The 25207-nt window shown below is 36.9% G+C and overlaps 2 protein-coding genes across 3 annotated transcripts; one reads left to right on the top strand and one right to left on the bottom strand.

The window, feature by feature from the left end:
- Nucleotides 1-1959: 1959 nt before the first annotated feature.
- On the bottom strand, nt 1960-17392 carry hira (histone cell cycle regulator a). Of its 2 annotated transcripts, none has more exons than XM_067406095.1 (25): nt 17137-17392; nt 16539-16601; nt 16256-16366; nt 15667-15757; nt 14340-14434; nt 14156-14251; nt 13148-13308; nt 12815-12982; nt 12524-12637; nt 11247-11317; nt 11010-11115; nt 10057-10272; nt 8712-8797; nt 8443-8619; nt 8186-8353; nt 7898-8099; nt 6197-6295; nt 5841-5989; nt 5591-5752; nt 5338-5396; nt 3879-3984; nt 3586-3708; nt 3317-3492; nt 3146-3234; nt 1960-2586 (listed from the first exon to the last, which is right to left on the bottom strand). In XM_067406095.1, exons 1-25 carry the CDS (start codon nt 17171-17173, stop codon nt 2470-2472), a joined length of 3042 nt encoding a protein of 1013 aa, XP_067262196.1. In that variant the 5' UTR covers nt 17174-17392; the 3' UTR covers nt 1960-2469. The 2 variants fall into 2 exon arrangements, with proteins under 2 accessions (XP_067262196.1, XP_067262197.1); XM_067406096.1 differs by having other exon boundaries at nt 3329-3492; nt 17137-17390.
- A 1383-nt stretch (nt 17393-18775) lies between these two features.
- Nucleotides 18776-23906, top strand: rnf215 (ring finger protein 215). The gene is made up of 10 exons (XM_067406816.1): nt 18776-19100; nt 19290-19433; nt 19514-19585; nt 19682-19767; nt 19868-19922; nt 20022-20126; nt 21841-21957; nt 23016-23165; nt 23262-23364; nt 23471-23906. The coding sequence occupies exons 1-10, from the start codon at nt 18897-18899 to the stop codon at nt 23482-23484; spliced, it is 1050 nt and encodes a 349-aa protein (XP_067262917.1). The 5' UTR covers nt 18776-18896; the 3' UTR covers nt 23485-23906.
- The last annotated feature ends 1301 nt before the right edge of the window (nt 23907-25207 follow it).

Here is a 25207-nt window from a genome sequence, read left to right as displayed (position 1 = left end):
TTTTTTTTTTTTTTTTTTTAAAGGGGTGATTTCCTGGAGGTTCGAGATCCTGTCAACCGTTCTCTATTTATTTTTTGTTAATTTTAAAGGTGCTCTAGAATTAAAAATTTAATTTATCTTGGCATAGTTAAATAACCAGAGTTCAGTACATGGAAATTACATACAGTGAGTCTCAAACTCCATTGTTTCCTCCTTCTTATATAAATCTCATTTGTTTAAAAGACCTCAGAAGAACAGGCGAATCTCAACATAACACCGTAACAGTCGGGGTGTACACCCCCAATATTTGCATATGCCAGCCCATGTTCCAGGAATTACACAAGGGCAGCCAGTATTAACCTTAACGTCTGGATGTGCACAGGTGAATCAACAGACTAGGTAAGCAAGCAAGAACAATAGCAAAAAATGGCAGATGGAGCAATAATAACTGACATGTTCCACGATTACATGATATTTTTAGTGATATTTGTAAATTGTTTTCTAAATGTTTCATTTGCATGTTGCTAATGTACTGTTAAATGTGGTTAAAGTTACTGCCGTTTCTTACTGTATTCACGAGACAAGAGCCGTCACTATTTTCATTATTAAACACTTGCAGTCTGTATAATTCATAAACACAACTTCATTCTTTATAAATCTCTCCAACAGTGTAGCATTAGCCATTAGCCACTGTTTTATGCACTGTTTAGGGCAAGCGTGAGCTCTGTGGGCGGGGAGCGTGAGCATTTAAAGGTGCCGCAACCTGAATCGGCGCATTTCTAATGATTCCCCAAAATAGGCAAAAAAGTTTAAAAAATGAATTAAAAAAAAAATCTATGGGGTATTTTGAGCTGAAACTTCACAGACACATTCAGGGGACACCTTAGACTTATATTACATCTTGTAAAAAAAACGTTCGAAAGTTACATAGTGCACCTTTAACTGTTTGCAAAATTGATTTAAGAAACCTTTCTTGATCATCAAGTCATCATATTAATTTCATATATGAAGGATCATGTGACACTGAAAGCTGCTGAAAATTCAGCTTTGACTTCACAGCAATAAATTATTTAAACATATTAAAGCGGAACTCAGTAAGATTTGCGAAGCTCCCCCTACAGGTTCCTTCAGTGAATCACACTGTCGTAAATACTCTAAGCGCAGCTCTGGACTACAATGCTCACCAGCGCTGTAGATGTGCCAATACAGTACAAGAAATCTCGATGGAGGTGGGTAATTTTCGAAATTGTCTCATAAAGTCATAATATATACATTGTTTTTGAATTACCATTAAGCATTTTGTCCCTCTCGCGTGAACATGAAGCAAGATTGTGTCGGGTCGGTGCAGCTCAACTTGCAAGTGCTGTTTTCTGGCGTAAGACGTGCCAGAGGGGGTTAGTGCATGCCTCAAACACACCACTACAAGTCAATTAACCATCGTAAGGACTTTCGAAAACTATGAAGGTAAAAAAGTTACTTAGTTCTGCTTTAAATAGAAAAGTTATTTTTAATTGTAATATTTCACAATATTTCGGTTTTTACTATTTTTTTTTTTTTAATCAAATAAATGCAACTTTGGTAATTGAACATACAATTTTGCCATCCCAAAACTTTTGAACAGTAGTGTACATTTTAATTAAGTCATGTGTCACACTTATATTAGCTGGATTCAGATTATATTATTCATGTTGCATGAAAAGATTCCAACCAACAGGTTTCTTCAGGTTTTTTCAGGGGGCTAAATCCCATTTCTACTTTTAGAGAGTGTTAATTTTGGACTCCGCAGAAACACCAGATCACCAACACCAGATTGTTTAACATCAGATCTCTACTACCACCACCTGCTCAAAACAAGGTAGTACTAAATAAAAACCAATACAAATGTCTTGATTTTAGTCATTTTGTACCACCACAGCAAATAAATCACCAAAAGCAAATATTACCCATGAGAGAGCGATAGAGAAAGAACAGAGCAACTGATTTTAGAACTGGTAAATTGTTTATTCCTTATTAATTGAAGGTTTACCATTTTCTTAATTTTATAGAAAACGGAGAAAAAAATTGCCTTTTACAAACATTTACAAATAAATGACAAGTGGCTGTACAAATAGGAACAGAAGGAGAAAGACAAAAAGAAAGGAGGGAGGGAGAGTTGGATCACCACTATCAACTTTTAGTTGAGAAGTAAAAACATCCAGTTTTAAGATGACTGCCATGCAAACTTTGTGCTTGAACAAAATTATCCCAAAATTCGAGTTATCCCATCCTTTCCTCTTTCTCACCTCCGGCACAAAGTTTACAAACATAATTAATAAATTCATTTAACAAATTAATTCTTAAAAAAAAAGCATCATTATTTTTGTCCATTTTTATTAGTGTCCATGTCTGCGTTATAGACAGTGCTGTCAGTGAAAGCTAAGGCAGATTGTTAGCACATGTACAGGCCAGGAAGGGGGTCGGGTGAAACATCAAAAGGTCAAAGGTGAAGTGCTATTTCATACGCAGCAATTCGAGCTGATCCTGGTACTCGGTGAAGAGTCTCTGGAACCGCAAATTCTGACCAATCACAGGCAGCACCTCTGTCAGCAGATCCCTCTTTCTCAGACCCTGAAATAGACACAGAAGATAGTGAAGCCTTGTTAATTGTATAAACATGCTTGAATGTTAAATAAAACACATTATTTTCCACATATTTTACATTATTGCAGCACCTCTTTTCTTAGAGACAGGAACTAACAGAGCGTTACTGACAGACTATGAAGCTCCTCCTTCTGAAAAGCACAGTGTGCTCTGATTGGTCAGCTAGACCATTGTGTTGTGATTGGTCAATCACTTTGAGCGCGTTTCGGAAATATCACGGCCCTTACCATAACCACAAGTTTCAAAACAATACTACAATACAACTCAACCAAGACCTTGTCCCTTTTCTTGAGTATGCCTTGGGCTAGAATTATTTAAATGAGGGATTATTGTGATGTGTACATTCCCTGAGGAAAATTTAAAAGACAGTTGAGGCATTTCAGGGAGTTCAGAAACAGTGCTTACTGATATAGAAAATAACTCACATTGGACTTCCATTTACTTGCTCAAACAGCAACATTATACTAAAGAACATTGAAAAAGTAAAAAAGCATAATAGGTTTAAGTAAAAAGGAAAAAATAATACCAGGACAGTTGGCTCCCAGGAGCTGCTACTGGATTTGTGAACTGGTCCCAGTAAATCCTGACATAGTTCCCTTAACCTCTGCTCATAACCTGCAAAGATACACAGTTATTTCTCAATACCAAAGACAGAAAGTGGGTAGCATTTTAATTTCTAATGGACCCTCTTGACCACCTTCTCTCTCACCCTCATTTACGAGGAAACGTGCGTAGATGAGAAGCCAGTGTCTGTACTCGCTTGCTGAGAGGAGGATTAGGGTGGAGGAGAGCTGGTTCTCCAAGAAGGCCAGAGTTATTCCCTGCTGCAAATGGTGAGGAGTCGAAGACAAGCGAGATGCCAACCGCCCCGCACTGAGAGAGACAAAAAGTGAGATAGTTACTCTACAAGGCTGATTGTCATCCAATCAGAAAGCAGCATTAGCAAAGCACAGCAATCACTATTACCTCAGATTACGGCCCTGTGTAAGAGCCAATGGCCCCATGGAGCCCAAAGCATCCTGAGAGGACAAGCAATTGCGGAAGTCTGCACACTGTACCAGAGAGTCCTGCTTATCTGCGATCAAATTCCTGTTAGATATGAAGAGAAAAGACAGAAATATCAGAGACAGAAAAATCATAGTGGCCCCAAAAAGTATTTAGAGTGCAGTCCACATCACAATTCACTCGTGAACACAACATTCTGGTTGTTACATGTTAGTGGAAATTGACTCAATATATGTTTTTTGTGCATCACTCACCAGGTCTCCAGCGATGAGTTGAAGCAGTATGTTTTTCCATTTGACAACGCCACCACAGCTACACCTTGCTGGGTCAAAAGAGACTGACTAACTGTGGCGTCTGTGCCTGGAGTGAGAGAGAGATAAGGTATAATATTTCAATTGATTTAAGATAAATAATTCATTTGTCAAATTATTGCTGCCCATCATTTTCACAGGCAAACTCTTTTGTCATGTGATTCAGCACTTCTATGCTACACTACCATTCAAAAGTTTGTGGTACACAAGATTTGTTTTTGAAAAAAGTCTCTTATGCTTGCAAAGGCTGCATTTATATGATCAAAAAACAAACAAAAAAAAAAAAAAAACCCTTTGGTTTTCCAAAGTTACTAGCCACTCAGCATTTTCACTGGCCACAATTTTGACATTGATACCATGGAGAAAAACTGCCACTGATATCTTTAATATTTATCTCATAATATTAGAATTTGGCAGCAGGTATATTAGGCTGCTGTCACTTTAAGGCCTGATGCACTGATCCATTATACTGTTACATGTGCTTTCATTCTCAACTCTTTACATTCACTTAAAACATAACTGACCGCTTTTATGTGAATACTCGCCAATTATTCGCATTTTGACATTATTTTGTGTGTATTTGACTTTTTAAGCGCAATCAGCAGCAAAAAAGAACGCAATTTAGTACTGTGTGGCGGCTTTATGCACACGCATTTTGGGTGTAAGCAAAAAATCTGCGGGAATTAGTAAAATTATGAGCAATACGCACAATCCCACGCCGAAATTCAAGCCCTGTAACACCAACAATATTCATCCACCGCAAATGAAATGAGTGAGTGAGGGGAAGCAGGTTTGTGTCAACTCGCTGTCGGAGAGATGAGAGAGCAGGAAAGCGCAGATGGTATTGTGTATATATTCTGCGAAAATGTTTGCCTTGACTCTTATACACAGTCTTTTTTAATAATCACATTTAACAAATGATAAAATGTTTTCCAGCCTATGTAACAATAATATCTAATCGGGTTTTGAAAATTTATGAACAGTAAAATTCATATTTTTTGCAGAAATCTCCTGTTAATTCCTATGGCATGTTGTGCAAAGAGTTTGCAACAGTAAATAAGAGAGTGGAGCTTAGCAAAGGGTCAATTAATAAGCTCCACTTTAAGATATAAAAAGAAGGAAGAGCTCATTAAAAGGGATAGTTCACCCAAAAATGAAAATTCACCCTCAAGTTGTTCCACAATGTTTGTAACCAAGAAGATCTCACCCCCATTGACTACCATAGTAGGAAAAAAGATACTATGGTAGTCAATGGGGGGTTAGATCTGCTTGGTTACAAACATTCTTCCAAATATCTTTCTCTGTGTTCAGCAGATCAAAGAAATGTATACAGGTTTGGAACAAAGTTTTATTTTTGGGTGAACTATCTGTAACTTATTCAAGAAAGAAAACAAAATCACACCTGATAGGATTGGATTCAGAGATTCATTTTTGACCAAAGCTGTCTGTTTCTGAACATCCCTGCAGAAAAAAAGACAATACCAGCCATTAAACATAAAGTCTAGATCTTTCAGATTTTACTTAATCACTGACCTTTAAAAAAGAAGAAGTAGTAATAAATCAACCTGACTGCTGTTATAAATACAGCCACGTTTTAACAAACAAATTACTTCTCTTGACTTTTCTATTGAGAAACGGAGAGGATGGGTCAGTACCAGACAGACAGCGTGGCTGATGCCGTCAGCGCCATGACGAAGTGGCCTGAGCAATGAAGTGCTGACATGGGGGCGGGCAGCATGATGGATGGAATCAGTCTCCGTCCACATGCAGTGAAGACAGAAAGTGTGCGGTCCTCGCATGCTACGGCAACGACATCGCTATGAAAAGATAAAAAGAAGGTATTTTTAGTTGAAATGTCAAAATCGGGTGTAAACCAGTGCGTTTTAATATGCGTTACATGCTCACCTGCTCCCTGTGGCTATGATGATGCGACTGGGCAGCAGTGTGTCCCACTCTCTGCCCTCTCTGCTCCATTTAAGCTGACTGAGACGAGCTCCAGACACTACAGAGACCTCGTTCTCCACCTCCAGATATGTGACGGAGTCTGTGCCCACCTACGCATGCAAGTAAAAAAAAAAATTGAATTCAAAATAAAACTGTGGATTTAAGTCCATGTAAATTTGGTTTTATTATTAGCTGATTTTAATCCTCTAATAGCTTATTTATTCTTGAGCTTCCTGTTTACACAATATGATCTGTCAAGAGCATTAATTGTAAACGCAGAACTGATATCTTAGGTGTAAAGAGTGCTTGCACCATACCTGAGTGCTGAATGATTTCTGTATGGATGGGGTAGGAAGTTTTAACACCACTACAGGTGTTGCTATTCGAGAAGGCTCTTTCTCCACTGAGACTGGAGTCTACAAGAGAAGAGAACAATTAGAAATCCGTAAACAAAATTCATCTTTGATGCCCAGTCACATAAGAGACTCTCAGGTCTTTTCTTTATTTATATACAGATTATAGATTACAGCAGTCACAGTTGATTAGTGTAGATTTTTTCTTATTTTATATGTATTATGTACAAAAATATATACAATTAAACATACATTTGTACAAAACTGTTCAAAACTTTGGGGTCAGTAAGATTTATTTTTTTAATTAATACTTACTCAGTAAGGATTCAAATTATATTTCAAATAAATGCTGCTTGTTTGAATAGTGTTTACTGCGCATAATTTTAGTCATTCCTGCAGGTTTCGCGCTCACGCCGAAAGCGCGCGCTCCACTGATCAGTCTCAAACAGAGATAGAAGTCAAACAGACTCACAAGTAACGTTATCAAAATAAGCGCCTTCCTGCGCTCAAACTGTCAAATACATACACAAGTATGTCAAAACCAGCGGCACAGGCAATCTTGGTGAGTACACAGATAAACACTGTCAGTTTTTAATCGTTAAATAGGTAAGAAAGTGAACCCATGTTGTGTTTAACAGTATTGGGTCTGTTGAACACCGTTCATAAACTCTTAAAGGGACAGCAGTCCAATATTCCTGCTGCTGTCTGTCATGTTAATCAAAGATCGAAAGACAAAGAAAATCAGTTTCAGCTCTTGACTGAATACGTTTATAACTTTAATGGTAAGAATTGATCTGTATTAATATTTACAATAAAGACTACAGAAATTAAGGTAACCAATGTAAAAAAAATACTGAATGTGTCATTTTACATTTGATTACTTTAATTTCTGTAGTATTTCTTACCTGAATAGAAACCCAGTTAACCCAAAAAACTTTTCATAGCTCTCTTTATTCTATTGCATTTATTTGAGCTGTTTATATTTTATTACTGACTTTTACTTGTTTTGTTTTTTTTTTAATGAAAATAAAACTTTGCATTGAAGAAAAGTAGATTTTTGTTTGTATATGTTGTCAATTATAGTTCTTAGAAAGAAAATCGGACTCGGCAAAAATCGATATCGGCAGATCTCACTAACAAAAAAGATCGGAAATTGGAATCGGCAAAAAAAAAATGAAATTGGTGCATCTCTATAATTAATGATAAGAAATATTTATTTATGGAGGATAATGTGACACTGAAGACTGGAGTAATGATGCTGAAAATTCAGCTTTGCCACCAAAGGAATAAATTATAATTTTTTTTTTATATTTTATATTACATAACTGTAATAATGTTTAAAAATATTACTTTTTACTATATTTATAATAAACAAATGTAGTCTTGGTGAGCAAAAAAAATCTTACCGACCCCAAACTGTTGAACAGTACTGTATAATATGTATAAAAATGCTGTATGTAGATAAATATATTTATATAAAAATCATATTATATATGTTAAAAACAATTACCTTTATACTCTTTAAAAAATATTTTAGCAGAAGTGCTTTATTTATCATACTACGCTTTAGCAGTTACACAGTTTGCACACTAGTAAAAACCCTCTGAGAAAAGATCTGAACAGGCCTCTTGTTTTACAAACATCTCTCGAAAGAGGAAATGCCACCTGTGGGAAGGGTTGTGATACAGGCATCATTTTGGCATCTTTCCTTGGCCTTCCCTTCTTCCTCTTCTCTACCACTTCTCCTCCCTCCATCTCTCCCTTCCTCTTGGCCATAGAGAGTGATTTCACCATGATTTTGTCCTCACTGTCGCTGCTGGTTTCATCTTTTACTTTCGGCTCCTTCACAGACGTGCCGTCTTTTACCCTAAGAAAAAAAAAAAAAAAACACAAAACTTTAGTTTTTAAGTTCAGTTTAGAAGATGACACCAGTTATCATGGAGACATTTTTACCTGTCAAGTGGGGTGATACCTATAGTGACAGGTACACTAGTGACCCCTGGTGTGGCCTTTGACCTTTCAGTAAATCGCGAATCCAGCGCTTTCATGGGCTCGATTTTGGTGGCAGACGTCAACAGCAGAGTCGATTTCATAGCGATTGAGTTTACAGGTGCAGTTCCACTGAAAGAGAGACCAGAGACAATAAAAGAAATTTGAAAGACAGAGGGGGAATGGGACATGACTGCTACATTGCATACATGTACACTTACCTCTCCTTGTTTTCTTCAGCAGTTTTGTTGGGAGAGGTGGTGGTGGGGTCGTGGGAAGGTCGCAGGCCGAGTGAGTTGGCCGTGCTGGAATCTGAAGAGATCTGAGGGGTGAGCTGGGTAGATGCGGACGACCCCGGCAAGATTGGCACGCTGTTAAACAATGCTGGCGAGAAGTCCCTGGGCAAAAGAACGAAAGATTCAGCCACTGAATGCATGCAGTGGTATAGGTAAGTGATAATTTTAGATGTGTTGTCGAGCTTGTTCGTTACCCCGTGTCGAGCTGTGCAATGCAGAGAGGTGTGATTCTTCTTCTCCCATCTGCGGTTCTAGTCTCTACTTGCTTCTTTAAGAGGTTCTGCCCAATCCAAACAAACATGCCAAAAACAACGTTTGTGTTAAACCAGATAAAGTGAAATATATAATCCTGTCACTGTAACCATTTACATAATGAATTGAAAGCTGGCATTTTAATTCATGTATAATAACTGAAGTCCTGAAAACATGTTCTGTGGGAACAAAAGTGTAAATATTCAAGCTCTCTAAACTTCTGTGTTACCATGGTATTAAATTATACATAAATACACAGATTCATACATAGACAGGAAAACAGACAGATGTGAATGTGTGCAAGTCTATGCAAATTATTTTATATCACACACCCACACATTATGGGTTAAGCTTCAGTTATTACCCATTAATTGTAATCACTACAATAAGTACATGAGTATGTATATGTGGAACAGAACTGTAAAATAAAGTGCTACCAATATGCATGTAAACTATTAAATATTGCATAACCACTCATTACGTGTATTAGGGCTTGGCATTATGATTCTGCCATTTCATTTATACCTACAGTAGTCCCAAAATGTACTTAAACACTTTTGGACTCTTAAGCCACATATGAAATATATAAATTTAATAAATTTAGATACCTAAGGCCATCAAAACATTTTAGCCACCTGAAAACGCCAGGCGCTCTTCTGAAAATGGCTAGCTGCGGGTGCTTAACAGCGCTTAGTGTTGCAGGATTGTTGGGGTGCTTTTTTTGCTATGATACCGAATATCCATGGAAGTATTACTAATATCTGATTTTCACAGATAGTTTGTTTCTGAATATATAAATCGACACAATGTATAGTACTTGCTCTGGCCCTTGTTTTGAATGAACCACATAGAAAGAGAGGAAGGTTGGTGTGGTATTTTTTCCCACCCCTCTCCACTGTGATTGGACGGCTGGGTAAAAAGTGACAGTGATAAGCACTGCGTTTCACCCAAAGTTGTAAATTTTTCAACTCTGGCCAATGGCAAAACACATCATGCTTCTGGCATTTTTAAATACGTGGCACTTCCATTGAAAACAGTTGAAAAAAATATGCATGTATGGACACAGCCTAAATATCAAACCAATTGGCACCTGCAAATAAATTATGCTAGACAGTTTGGATTTTAAAAAATCTGACAGAGCATAAAACTATACTTAGTAAACTTGCAAGTCAGCCATTGCTGGAGTTGTAAATATGAGAAACCAAATTATTTTCCAAAATAATTTTTTAGTATATAAACTATTTTAATCATTTGCTGGGTGTATTGTTGCATATTCTTTCTTCTGACCTTCCTGATGTCCTCCAGGGACTCTCCATTGAGCACATTGGTGAGTTTGTGTGTCTGGTTCTCAGGACCGCTTCCCTGTGCTCCATTAGGGTTCGGGTTTCCCTGCCGTTCCTGCTGATACTTGAGCATTTCTGGGTTCTCAATGATTGTGCTGGAAAGCTGCGACTCCATTGTGATGGCCAGACTCTTTCCATAGATGTTCTGATGAATAGAATTCTACAAAAAAGATATACAGAAATCTTACTTTGGAGACTCAAGACTTTTCCGACACCTTGCTAGTTTGTGTGCACGCATGTATGCAGTGCTGAAGAGACATGACAGTAGCTCAGCTGATTTTAAAACAGTGTGGCTTTTCCCTCTAACAAGCTACTTTCTCCCAACTAGGAGCAGTGTAGCACAGCAAAACCCTGCATTGCTGTTTTTGTCACAATGCATTGTGCAAACCTAAATTAATTAGCAAACACTCGCCTTGTCTTGTGTATCCCTTTACATAGAGATTTAATTCACGTGAGCAAATTTGTTCAATCAGACTGTTTATTTCAACAAATGGTTCAAAAATGATTCTTTTATTAATAATTTAATTCATAAGTAAATAATTAACTAAACGTGTCCAAATAAATATCACTTTTTGTGTGCCAAATAAACTCTTTTTTTTATAATATAATAATTATATAATTGAAAATGTATTGTTGCCTTAAAAACTGCAATGTTAGCTACTTTTGTTAGTTAACTTGGTAGTTTTTCCACCACTGGGGTGGGTGTGGGTGTGTGGGTGTGTGGGTGTGTGTGTGGGTGTGTGTGTGTGTGTGTGTGTGTGTGTGTGTGTGTGTGTGTGTGTGTGTGTGTGTGTGTGTGTGTGTGTGTGTGTGTGTGTGTGTGTGTGTGTGTGTGTGTGTGTGTGTGTGTGTGTGTGTGTGTGTGTGTGTGTGTGTGTGTGTGTGTGTTTTCTCCACCTTTTCTTCTTCATTCAAGGGATCGCCCAGTTCATCCTGCGAAAAGTCCAGGAAGGCTACAGTCCCATCCATGGAGCACACCAGGAGTCCCAGCCCATTCAGTGTCCTGAGAGATACAATCCATTTACAACATTCTCATGCAAGACCAGTAGTCGTCAGTTGGATATACGTTTTTACCCAACTACAATGTCTACAATGCTTTACAAAGCTTGGAAAATAGAAAAGCTGTTTTCTTACCATGTAATATCCATAATAGATTTATCAAAGAGGTCATGAATGACAACCAGGGGACGCTTGAGTGAGGTGAGCTGAAAAACAAGAGCAGGACAACTGATTCAAGGTGCATTATCTTAATATTCAGAAACCATTCCCTTACACTGCGTGAAAAAATGTCATTTTTTCTGTCCTCATTGAAAGCAAAATACTGTGTAAAACAACAAAATGAGTCAAAGCATATTATGTGGAGCTTTGGACTACTTCACAGTCCAGAGGGACTGACAAAATGCATTGTCATGGTTGCAGCTGGTTATGACAAAAAACTCATGGACATGGACGAGATGTGATTTATTGACTTCTCATGTCAGTTGTCAGTTTTAACATTAAACAATATTTTTGAGTACAGCATAACTACAATATTGTTTACACTACAGTTTGAGGTCAGTAACATTTTTTCTGGAAGAAATTAATACTTTTTTTCAGCAAGGATGCATTCAATTGATCAAAAGTGACAGAAGACTTAAAACTTTTTTTTAGACAGACTTCTACATTGCTTTTACATTTTACATTACAAAAGATTATTTCAAAATAAATGCTGTTCTTTTAAACTTTCTATTCATTTATAAATGAAGCCAATACTGAGTCGGCATCCTGGCAAAGATCCTGGAAGCCTGCACTGTCTATACAACATAAACAGCGTAGATGACTGACAGGGGAGAGATGAAATAGTTGAATAAAGTTGTTATTTTTGTTTTGCGTTTGCACACAAAAAGTATTTTCAACACTTCCAAACATTAAGGTTGAACCACTGTAATCACATTGACTACTTTCAGGATGTATTTACTTCTTTTCTGGACCTTGAATGTGGCAATTATCTTGCTTTCTATGGGGATAAAAAAAAAAAAAAAAAAAAAAACTAAAAAAAGATTTCAGATTTCTTCAAAAATATCTTAATTTGTGTTCCGAAGATGAACAAAGGGCTTACAGGTTTGGAATGACATGAGAGCGAGTAATTAATGACAGAATTTTCATTTTTTGGGTGAACTAACCCTTTAAAACAGCACAACCCTTTTCAACATTGATAATAATAAGATATTTTTTCCCCCACCAAATGAATGATTTCTAAAGGATTGTGTGACACTGAAGACTGGAGTAATGGGTGAAAATTCAGCTGAAAATTTAGCTTTGCCATCACAGGAATAAATAGCATTTTAAAATATAATCACAACAACCAATCAGCGAACGTGGCTGATGAAGGATAAAAAAAAAATAAGGGTTGATAGCCAGAAGTCTCTTACCCATACAGAAAGCGAGCGGTCCTTACTACCCACAGCACAGCAGCAGTACGGGCAGCTGGGTTTGGGTGTGCTGCCATTCTTCTGTTTTTTCTTAAAGATCTTAGGATTAAACTTCTGCAGAGAGATAGAGAGGAATTCATAAAGAGATAAGAATCAAATTATAGAGCTTGGCCAATTATAAAAATAATCATGATTTCATTCAAACAAAAGCATATACTGCAGTAAAAACCACGATGGAGATTTCAATGCGTGCTTCTCTGTGAAATATGAATGATTTGAGCAAACACTAACCACCACAGTAACAGCTTTTCGATGTCCCACAAAATCCATGTTAGTTTTCCAGCCGTCACGTTCGATGATCTGAGCTGTGGGCCCAGAATTATTCATGGCGTGAGCTGAAACCAGGTACTGACCATCTGGAGACCAGCTCAGCCTCAGGACGTGTGTGGTGCCGCCACACTGAATCAAAGCAAGAGAGAAAGAAAAAAAAGAGAGAATGCAGGATCAAGTGAATGTAAACAATTTAAAGATGAAAATAAGCAAATCGAAAATAACATAAACAAAAAAGTAAATACAATCCCAAACTGGCATTTCTGGCCAGCAGTGTGAAGTCTGAAGTCTTACTTCACTAAAGGGTTTGGTGATGTTTGTCTCCAGCTGCCAGTCCATGGTCCTCCAGACCTTCAGGCTATGGTCGTCTGCCTGAGAGGCGATGTACTTTCCAACAGGGTCCCACGTCAGGCCTTTCACCAGCCCTGTGTGTCCCTTTAAAGTCATCACAATGTCTGTGGCATACACAGACAAAAGCAAATTAAAAATTGAGATTATTGATACAGAAGCCAAACCTCTATAATATTGCCTGACGAAAATAACCTAGATGTTATTAGAGTGGCCATAACAGTATTTAGGCACTTAAGCCACACTTAAAGTGTTAGTTCATCCAATAATGAACCATCAATTACTCACCTTCTTCTTGTTCCATACCTATAAGACTTTCATTATTCTTCGAATCAGAGATATTTTTAATTAATCTGAGACATTTCTGAAGGTCTAAATGTCAAAACGTTCATAAAGAGATTGTAAAATAAATTCATATGAATTCAGCAGTCAAATCCAAGAGGTACAATCACTTTATATGATGAACAGATTTAATTTAGGCTTTATTAACATATAAACAATACACATTGATGAGCAAATGTACATAGAGAACTCAAATTTGGTAAACAGGAGCTCAAGTATGAGAACCAATAAGGTACATTCTTGCATGTCACACCGGCACACTTCCGCAAGAACCAATGCGGATTGTTCCTGCACGTCAAGCAAGTTGACCTTATTACTATTTGAGTACTCTATATAAATATAAATTAAATCTGTTCATCATATAAAGCGATTATGTCTCTTTAGAAGATTTAGATTAAACTCTCAGATTTCATTAAAAATATCTTTATTTGTGTTTCGAAGATGAACGAAAGTCTTACGGGTTTGGAACTACATGAGAGACTAATTGACAGATATTTCATTTTTGGGTGAACTAACCCTTTAATGTCATCGCATTAGAAACATATCAAACCCAAGTGCCATCTGCAAACAAATGACGCAAGACTTTTTCTTAGATCCAAATTCACTTTTCACCTGGAAATTTTCGAGCGTTCCATATAACGATGGTATTATCCACACTGCAGGATGCGAGCCAGACATCATGAGGTGACCAGGCGACATCCATTACATCTGAATCAGATTGAGAGAAAACACCACATGTGCTTCACACAATGCCAAAACCGAGGACAATATCCAGCAATCACATTTTTCTCCTCACCTCCTGTGTGGTTCCTCAGAATCATGACGCACCTCCACTGTTCCACATTAGCCAGTTTACTGCTGGATCCAAACACCGTGCTTGGCCCTATGAAACTGTTTAACAAAAGAAATACCACAAAATACCTCAAAGATCTGCGCATGGATGCATGTGTGGCTTCTGTTTGTTTCTTTAAACAAAAGAAAGTCAACAATCTGCATTCAAAAGTTGGGAAATAAACATGTATTCCAGTAGACAGAATGAGAATGCACTATTAAAAAATATATATATTTTTAGTGTCACATCCTTTTTTTTAAAATGCTTTCCTATTCAAATATACATAAAAATATTAATATTATTAGAACATTTCAAAAAGTTAATATACATTTTTTTTAATGTTGAAACTAATCACAAAACTAACTGTTTTACTAATTCTTTTTGTTTTCTTTAAAGATGCAGTAAGGGATTTCTGAGAAATGCTGTTGAAAGTGGATTGGACCGAGCGCCACAACACACTTGCAGCCAATCAATAGTTAGGGGGCGTAACCACTCATGATGGGGAGCAGTGAGAGAGTGAGCAAGATGGAGGTTAAAAGAAAGACTGTAGAAAGAGAGATGGATGAGAGACATTTCAAAAGAGAAAAGGTCAGAGGAATATCACAGGAAAAAGCAGGGTTATGATCAGGCAAGAGCTTTAAGATCCGCATTGATATTAGAAAAGCTTTCCAGTGAGAGACCTAAGCGTGAAAGCCTGAAAATGGATGGGGAGGTTGCGTTGTTTCTACTCCATATGTATGTAAGTAACATTGGTTTTTATGTTTCATAGAACCAAGATAAGCTGTTATTGTAACGTTAGCTATAGTAACAGGACAGTTTTGAGTGTCATTGTTTGTCTGGAGCATTATTTTGCTTTGCTTTCAGCGATGACAAAGAGACATCCACTCTTGCATTGCGTTTGGGCATTTTGGGGTCGGAACAATGAAGGAAGGGGTGTGTTTACACTGTGTCCCTACCGGATGTGAGTGTCGCAATGCAATGCAACAAAAGATAATAGAACCATTAAAAATTAATTAGTGATGCTGTCTACACTGGAAGCAGCACAACACAGGCGACAAATCTCTGACAGTAAACTGATGCCTCGTTCTATTTATGACATACTGACACAAAGCCTTTAGCTGTTGCATCACGAGCGACAACGATTGCGTCCGGTGTAGACACTGTATTAGGGTTCATTTCAAATATCAAGTGTTTCTTAGAAATCGCTTACTGCACCTTTAATTGTTATATAATTTCGATCAATGAGAAGTGTTTTAAAGTTGAAAGTTAAAAAAATGTCAGTTTTACTCACGCCGCTCTCTTCCACACCATGACCAGTTTGTCATCTCCTCCTGACGCCAGGTATAAGCCATTATTTGACCAGCGCACACAATTCACACATGCTGAAATGCACAAAGTTACATAAAACATTTGATTAGATACTGAATATTCATCAGTGTCACACATTCTGTCTCACATTCTGTCAGTGCAGTTCATATCCAAAGGAGTTTAAAATACATTTAAGTGAGAAGATACAATCTACACAGGAGCAAAATATGTGTCTAAATGCAACAAAATTAAGTATTAAAAGAGCAACAAATCACAAATGTTCTTTGTTACTTTATAGCCTGGTTTCAAAGACAGGGCTTAGATTAAGCCAGGATTAGGCCTGAGTTCAGTTAGGGCTTTTAAGTATTTTTTATAAACGTGCCTTAGGGGGGAAAAAAAACAAAAACAAAACAAAACATTACTGGTGTGCATCCTGAGACAAAACAATGACATATTTTAAGATATGCCAGTGCAAGTTGCTTTCAGGTAAAACAGCTCAAACGTGCATTTTAGTCTGGGACTAGGCTTAAGCCTTGTCTGTGAAACAGAGGATAGAGATAAACAGGTCATACCTAAGTGATTGTCCATCTGACAAAGCAATTTGGGAATATTCTCATTCTTCTCGTCCTCTTCTCGAAGAACCGGGGCCATATTCCAGATGACCACTTTCCCAGAGTCCTCACCTGTCAATCAGCATAGAAAATATTAGTTCCTAATGACAAACTATTAAATTAGGACTGAAATTAAACTTCCTTTCACAAAAATAGATAATAAAATTAAATAAAATATGAAAGCTATACTATAGTTAGCCAAAAAATAACAGGAAAATATATGTTAGAAGGTTTGAATTTTCACCTTGGCCACCTGTAGCAAACTTGGTTCCATCTGGATGGATATCAACTGAGAATATCGGTTTACCTGAAAACAAAAACACTTTTACAACACAAATACATGTCTAACATGGTCAAAGAGTACAAAATATGCAATGATAGAACACAACAAATGTATACAATACATGCAGTTCAAAGCAGGTTAAAAAGGCCACATTAGCATATAACAGATATAAACAATGTCACATGCTTGATTTTATCGGTTAATTATGACCAGATAATCTCTTAAATTACATAAATGACTTAATTTTCACAGTGCAATAACAGCCATCAGCTCCAGCTTGAACGACCCATGTCACAGGTCTGCCTGCCTGTCTTTGGCAACTTCAAAATGGGTGGTGTGCACATCATATATTATTGGTTTGGCTTCTTAAAAACCAGCCAAGCTCAAAACAGTCGGTTACTATGATTCGTGTTGCGCTAAAATGTGCAGACAAGAATCCGAGCGCAAGTACAACACTGCAGAGGAGACCAGATCCGTCCCTCTACATAACAAAAGCGCAAGTTGAAGCCCCGGATTCTTGCACAAACACACACACACACAGTCGGGCTGCTGCTCTCACCATTGTGATTGACCCAACTCGGCTTCAAGAGCTTCATCTTTACGCTGATCTATTATAAAACCGCCGTTTGCAACCCGCGATCTCCTTCTGCGCTTCCGAGGAGAATCGTTTCCAGCGTCCGCCCGCCCGCCCGGCCGTTTAAGTGCTGCGGCTCATCCGTTACTTTGTTGCTCAGTTGAACTCCATGTCTGTGTCTCTCTCTCACATCACTCTGAGCGTGAAGCTGCAGCAACTGAAGTCACGCCGGAAGTTCGCCGTCTTCTTCGAAGTTCCCTTGGAAACAAAGAATGAACGTGTTTGTTCCTTGTTTACATTCATTCGTTTAGCAGAAACGTCATGGAAAATGATTTACAAAGGAGGAAAAAACACAAACACAAGCGTCTAATAAGATAGTAATATCAGCAGTCATGTTATTTAAGTACACCTCAATAATAAAAAGACTGAGGTCAATAGCCATAAAGGACCATATTACCATTTTTGGACATGTGGCATAGTGTCGTACTCTTTGAAATCACATTGTGTTTTGTGGTCAATGATTTTGTATTCAAAAGGATTTCACTTCACAAAATTGTATAACTTCATTTTCCCATGGGATATGCCTTTTGAAAAGTGCCAAGTGGCATGATATAAGTAAGGTGGTAGCCTTGATAGTGTATCGGTCACATTCAGGACAGTCTCAAGTATGGCTTATAGTTATTGCAGTAGGTAAATGCTGGTCAATGTAAAAAGTTGCAGCAATAAGAGAAATATTGATAGATTTGAAAAAAGCTCATTACCACTGAAATATACTATGAAGGGTGAACCTGACCTTCAAACTCCATGCCCTGTTCAAAATTCCCCTCAGAAGTGGGTAATGTTACTATATAGGAGTCCTCCACACTCCTGTTTCATCTAAATTTTCAGCATTTACTGATAGGTAAATACTATACAGATTGTTTCAAAGCAGCTTTACAGCGATAACAGGAAATTAATGCAACAAAGATCGTCAAAGTCACAGCACAACACACAAAATACAATACAAAATACAATATAATATTATTAGTGTCCAAAATCTTCATTATTCATAATTGAGCAATATGTTTGTAGACAAAAACGTTTTTTTTTTTTGTTTTTTTTTTTGATATGTGTGTGTGTATAAAAGAGAAAACAATGATTGACATTTTTTTTGAGGACAGTCAAATTTCATACAATGTCAAATACGCAAGTGTGTAAAGATCTTTAATGATTACAGAAACATCCTATTATGAGTGGAAAGGACCATATAGCTCATGAAAAAGCAAAAAAAAAAAAAAAAAATAAATATATATATATATATATATATATATATATATATATATATATATATATATATATATATAAACATTTTTAAACTACTTTAGAGTTTAGCACTGGCCACTGGGTGGCGAGCGCACATCTTTTCATAACAGCTGTGGTGAACGTATGAAGTACAGAAACAGAAATGGAAATACAAAGAATGCGGATACAAGTCAAGTTTACACGAGGTGGGCGGAGCTTGATGAGTCAGAATGAATGATTGGACCACACAGCACCCCCTCAAGGACTTAATACATTTACCACCGACAGATGCCATTCTAGCTAGTTTTCTGTGTCACAAGTGCAGGCAGGAACCGCAGAAGAAGAACTCCACTCAATTTGTTTACATCAGGAGGAGGTGACAGAACGGAGCCTATTCTGACAGTATGGCTCAAACTTTCAGTCTATGAATTACTATGACTTATGACATCAACTGACAGGGAGCCATGGGCGCTTTAGCTTGTCTTTCTGTACTGTGCTCGTTGTGGCTTTGCCCGCTAGTTTCCAGCGAACAGGTAGCATTTGTAGAGGTGTTTCTGGAAGACCACCAGGATGTTTTTCAGGGTGAGGTGGTCCAGGGGAGTATGGAGAACGACCCCATGGAAAACCACAGCAAAAAGAAACATGACCTCAAAGGAGACCTCATATTAGTAAGTCATCAATGCTTACAAACAGATACTTGACATTGCAAATTATTTTCACTACTCTGAATGTCTGTTTCCTGCAATGGCTGTACAGTAGGACATGCATTATGTAGTATATTTGCATGGTCAGCACTGTGATATAAAAATAATGTCAAATATTAAACATAAGTGATATGCTTCTTTTTGTCTATGCAGATAAAAGATGAAGCTCTTGAAAGCAACAGTGAAAGCAGTGATGGGAAGGATCAGAACCCATGGATTGGACTGGTACCTGTCCAGATGGAGGAAGGCACAGTTTCCAGCAACCAGGAGTCATTTGCTGCCTCTGTGGTCAATAAGGTAATCAAAACTGTCTTGGTGAAGACTGAAACATGATGACAAGGTAACACTGATCAAACTAACCGCTCTGTCCTCCATAGATGAAACGTGCTCTTGTTTTTGGTGCATCTGCTTTGATCATACTGGCATTAAACCAGAATACTGTCAGAGAGGTGAGGGCTTTGCTGTTCTGTTCCATACACTTTTAGTTTATGGGAAAATGGTTATTAGATGAGTATGAAAAAAAGAAAACTGTTCTCCTTCTACAGATGGATCTCTCCCAGGTCCTCTCAAAGCCAATCATTGTCATTCAGACATCAGAAAATGTCACTAAACTCATTGGAGCACTCCTCAGGTAATCTTCAGTCATTCAGTTATCGGTATTCTTTTGAATAAACAATATACTGGATTAGAAAATTTAATTTTTTTTTTCTTTCTATTTTTTATTCAATTAGGGGCCTTCATGCAACAGCAAAAATCACTTATAAGACTTTTCTACAGGATAGCCTGGTAAGATTTTACTAATAATAAGCTCTTGTGCAGCATATTTTCATGCTTGTTATGGTTCATTAGTGTATGAGTGTGATATTTCTATATGCGGTGTCAAAGGGGGCCACCTTGACCCTGTGGTCCAGCTGTGGCCGTTCAAGAGGAGGGTTGTATGGAGAATGGCAGGGGGTCATCTGCACCGGGGAGACCAACTCTCAGGTTCAGGTATGAGTGTTATCAAGACATCTCATATTATCTAGGGTACTATCATAGCCTTACAGCTGGAGCTGCAAGATTAATCATTAAAAGGTCGAGATCTCAGTTCATACACCTAAGCAATCTTATTCCTAAATGACAACAATTCAGCGAAGTCTATTAAACCTTTGACAAGTACGCTCACAGCAAACATTCAAATCTGCGTTGGTGCTGCTGCTGACCTAGAGTGAGCTGTTGTCATGTATATAGGTAGGAAACGGCTTCACAAACTGCCTTTTCAACCACAAAGAATCATTATTTCTGTGTTACAATAATTCAAATTAACACAGAAGTACTGGGATAAAAGTTTATAGTTAGGATATAAACACTGATGTCTATGGTAGTGATTAAAAAATAAATCACCTTTTGAAAGTAACTTTATGCTTCAAATAAAGATTGTATCAATTACACCGCTATGCCAGTAGGGGGCGAGAAATGACTGTTGAAATGTATTTGTCTTTGAATTATTTATTCAAGAGATTTGTTCAAAAACGCTGAATCATCCGGTAATGAAAATTTTAAGTAATTTATTCAAATCAATTAAAGCTGCAGTCCGTAACTTTTTTTGGTTAAAAATGATCCAAAATCGATTTTTGAGCAAGTACATAACCAGCCAGTGTTCAAAACTATCTCCTTACCTTAGCTCGATTCACAGTGGTATGCTTGTAATAATGTTTTATAATAAAATCTGTACTGGTGGTTTCCGCGGGAAATTCGAGCATGCAGTCGTTCGTCTTTGCGTCATTACATCACGTCTGTAAACAGAAAGGAAGGAGTCCCAGCTAGACTATGCATATAGGATGCTGTGGGTAGTATATTATTTATTACGTTTTCTCACAGCAGCTGCAATAATTAAACTTATCATTTTGATGGCAAATTGTAATCCAGAAAGTGACAACTGGATATTCAGCTGTGGTCAAAAAGCAGAAGACTTCGAACTGCAGAGTGGATATAGAAATTGTAATCTACAGGTAACGCTAATACACACTAAATACACAGTCACGCAATGCTGATGTTGTTAACATTAACAATTTGAGAACAAAGTATAACAATAATAATAATTTGCACGGTTTGATGTGATATTGGTTTGAAGTGATCTAAGTGATTTAATCACCATTGACAGCGCAATTTATTGTAATGCTTTTTTCTCAGTTGGTCAGAACAAAAGTGACAGATTTGTTACTTACTTGTTCAGATGACATTTTCCGGTGAAAATTCCTACTTTGGTCATACTTCAAGACTGCAATCTGTGAAGTACAGTATCCACACCGGTAAGGTGACTGACAGCAAACATTAGATTCATCTGCGCTGACAAGCTGTGCCGATGCACAATGCATGTAAAGACAATAATTCTGCATATAACTGCATTTGCAGGTTTCGAACAGAGATGGTGACTAAGAGGCAAATCTTACGGACAGCAGCTTTAAATAGACTGAAGCAATTAACATTTTGTCAGAACCTCTAGTAAATTACACATTATTTTGCTTAGTTCTATACAGAATCGTGATCTCTGTTTTAAACAAACAAACAAAAAATCATGATTCTCAATTTATCCAGAATTGTGCAGCTCTACTTACAGCTCAAAATATTTCAGCACTGTCATGTATGTAATCATGCAAGTCACCTTTATTGGTCAGAAAGGTATTTCTCTTTTTTTATCTTTTTTTTTTGTCCATCTGCCCAGAAATATCTCCAGCAGCTCTGGAACACTGTTGTTTTGGTGGCCCTTGTCCTTTCCACAGGGGTCATAGTTCAAGCACGCTGGCAGTACCAGGACAACCAGTTTAATGATGATTTAGAGGTGAATGCTGTTTTTGTGACAGATTCATTCTGAAGTAAGAAAAATTTATTTAAAACACTAATATTTTTGTGTGGAAAAAGCAACGTTAAGTGGAGACTGGGAGGAAATCTAGTCATGAATATATTATACCATTCAAAAGTTTGGGGTTTCAAATAAATCTCAAATAAATGCTGTTCTTTTCATCAAAGAATCCTGGGGGGATAAAAAAGTATTACAATTTCCACAAAAATAATTATCACCACAAGTGTTTTTTAACATTGATAATAAGAAATGTTTCCTGAGCACCGAATCAGCATATTAGAATGATTTAGATTCCACTTTGCCATCACATAAATAACTACTTAGATAAAATATTAAAATGATATAAAATATATTAAAAGTAAAATGTAATAATATACATTTTTTTAAATTATGTAATTTTGATATAATTTCTGGTCAAACAAATGCAGCCTTGGTGAGCATAAGTACGGAAGAGGATTAGGTCCAAGCAATAATAATAATAAAAAAAAAAAGTCTCGAGATTAAACTCGTTAAATTTCGAGAAAAAAGTTGAGATAAAATGTTGAGAATAAAGTCATTAAATTACGAGAAAAAAGTTGTTAAATTACGAGAACAAATTCGATAAATTATGAGAAAAATGTTGTTAAATTTCAAGAAAAAAATCGAGATAAAATGTTGAGAATAAAGTCATTAAATTACAAGAAAAAAAATCATTAAATTATGAGAACAAATTCGTAATTTAACGAATTTGTTCTCGTAATTTAACATATTTTTTATCATAATTTAATGAGTTTATTCTCAAAATTTTCTCTCTAATTTTTTCTCAATTTAATGACTTTATTCTCAACATTTTTATCTCGACTTTTTCTCGAAATTTAACAACTTTAATTTCGAGATGGTTTTATTTTTTGATTATTGCTTGTCCCTAATCCTCTTCCGTACATAAGAGATTTCTTTGGAAATCATTACAAAAATCTTACTGACCCCAAACTTTTGAACAGTAGTCTATACATTGTACATGGTTTATATATATAAAAAATATACTACTTTTCATACAGTCAAACCTAAAGCAAGACATTTTAAAGAGATTATCAGCATTGAAGACGAGGACATATCGGCAGCCCAAAGTGAGGTGCGACCCAACACAAACTCAGCTGGTGGAGACAGACAGTTGTGCAGTTTGTCTGGAGCAATACAACAACAACCAGGTGACACATATGCTTTTGCTCGGTAGTTATTATTCTTTCATAAAGAGAGACAGTCTATCAGGAGTCTGATCACTGCTCTGTTTGGGTGTGTTTTAGTGTTTGAGGGTGTTACCGTGCCTCCATGAGTTCCATAGAGATTGTGTGGATCCCTGGCTACTCCTCCAGCAGACATGCCCTCTCTGCAAACGTAGCGTGCTTGGTGAATATTATCAACCATTATTACTTGCTGATCTATCTATATATTTTTGCTCCATGCAAACTGTATTTGACCTGAACTCTTCCTGCTCTTATTCTGTTCCTACCAGGTAATTTTTATTGAGCTGGACCAGGACGGATTCTGGACTAGGAAATAGTGGAATTGGATTGACTCTTCTGAATCAGACATTTTAAGGCAACTAAATCCATCCTCTTTACTGTAAGGTCAGAATACCTCCATGGTAATGATCTTTGACCTTTCAAAAGACTATACCTTGAGTTCTTTTAAGAGACCCCAAGAGTCAGGGCTAGTTCCTGATCTTTGGGTCAGACCACTTGAGAAGTTCCTTGAAGGTAGGTCCGTGTACATGGGATCAGTACTTTTACGCACAGATGAGTACTTTAGTTACATTTGTTGAACCGGCTCAGCAGTTTACAGATACACAGATTGTGAATTCATATGCACAGCAAAAAAAACAAAAACAAAAGTAATGATTCAGATCTCTTCAAAATAAGGGTTGGCTTAAAGTAAAAAAGAAAAGGTAAGACATAGCATTCATTCACACATTGCATAAGAAACAAGTATCAGTAGATTATAATTTAACCTTTTCCTCTGTTATGATACCAGGAAAGGTGCCCAACCTGGCCCTGTTCCACAAAAAAAAAAGAAAAGAAAAAGAAAACAAAAGATGCAGTTCTTGCCTGGAGCTGGTCCTAACCTTGAAGTTGTGGTCTTGACATTTTTTGAGACCATATAAAAGTAATTTAAAGCAAAGACATAATGCAGTTCGGAGGCCCACACATTACATGCAGGAAAAAAGATATAAAGGCCATGTTTTATTCATTTGTTCCCATGTTTTAATTTGTGGCCATGTTGTACTGATTTGTTTCTAGTTAAATTGTGGCCATGACTTAACTACAAAATTTGTACAACGTGGCTATGATTAACCCAATATTTACATTACATGGCCATGAAATCGTGTTTTATTTTCTTTTTTTTTTTTTTTTCTCTGTATGTCAAGTATGGGGCTCTATAGTGTACGAGTGCCAAACAATGTAGTGCCATTGTTTGGCTTTGACATCTAAACCCCCAGCTCCAGCACTACCACCAGTTCAGTAGAAAAGGGGCATGTTATTCAATTCTGTTACTCTAAACTATCTGTATTCCATACAAAGAGCTTTTGCTACACAGAGCGACTTTCACTATCTTAGTGTCACTTTTAAAGTTGATTTATAAGGGACTATAAGTACATTTACATGCATTTGTGAATTTTAGTTTCAAATTGTCTTTAAAGCATTTACATGACATTTTGAAACTAATTTCTTTCAAACAAAAACACTTTGGAAAGGTACTGTAGGTTTGATAGTCCAACAAAGCAAAAACCTGACTGGCATTTCAGTCAGACTCGGGTTCCGTTTACAAAACCACGCTATGCTTAAAACGGAGAATTTTTCCGCGGACAGACAAATCATTCACACAAATTCATGAAAACAACTAAAAACGCTGTATTCTGCTGGCAGGCCATTAGATGGCGATGAAACATGTAACACGCATGTGCATGACGTTTCCACAGATTCGCGTTTTTGTTGTTTACACTGACACGTTTTCAAAACAGTGCATTCTGAAACCCGTTTTCATGCACCCAAAACGCCGTTTTAAGTTTTTAGTTGAAAACCGCGTTGTGTAAACGGTCCTTAATACTTTTATTCAACAAGGATGCATTATTGATCAAAAGTATAATGATCCAAAACATTTCGATTTCATTTAAAAGCTGTTCTTTCCAACTTTCCATTCATCAAAGAATCAGATTCCCTTAAAAAAATATTTATCAGCACTTCTCTTTTAA

This window comes from Chanodichthys erythropterus, chromosome 13 (assembly GCF_024489055.1).
Source record: "Chanodichthys erythropterus isolate Z2021 chromosome 13, ASM2448905v1, whole genome shotgun sequence".
NCBI classification, from domain to species: Eukaryota; Metazoa; Chordata; class Actinopteri; order Cypriniformes; family Xenocyprididae; genus Chanodichthys; species Chanodichthys erythropterus.
The sequence above is the reverse complement of the archived record's forward strand: the minus strand, read 5'-3'. Positions and strand labels throughout refer to the sequence as shown.

Bases quoted from the DNA above. Each gene is read 5' to 3' on its own strand.
- hira (XM_067406095.1), bottom strand. From the start codon at position 17,173: ATGAAGCTCTTGAAGCCGAGTTGGGTCAATCACAATG. The intron at 16,602-17,136 runs GTGAGAGCAGCA...TTTTGTTTTCAG, and splicing joins GAGTTGGGTCAATCACAATG to GTAAACCGATATTCTCAGTT. The intron at 16,367-16,538 runs GTGAAAATTCAA...GCTGATTGACAG, and splicing joins GTTTGCTACAGGTGGCCAAG to GTGAGGACTCTGGGAAAGTG.
- rnf215 (XM_067406816.1), top strand. From the start codon at position 18,897: ATGGGCGCTTTAGCTTGTCTTTCTGTACTGTGCTCGTTGTGGCTTTGC. The intron at 19,586-19,681 runs GTGAGGGCTTTG...CTCCTTCTACAG, and splicing joins ACCAGAATACTGTCAGAGAG to ATGGATCTCTCCCAGGTCCT. The intron at 21,958-23,015 runs GTGAATGCTGTT...CTTTTCATACAG, and splicing joins AGTTTAATGATGATTTAGAG to TCAAACCTAAAGCAAGACAT.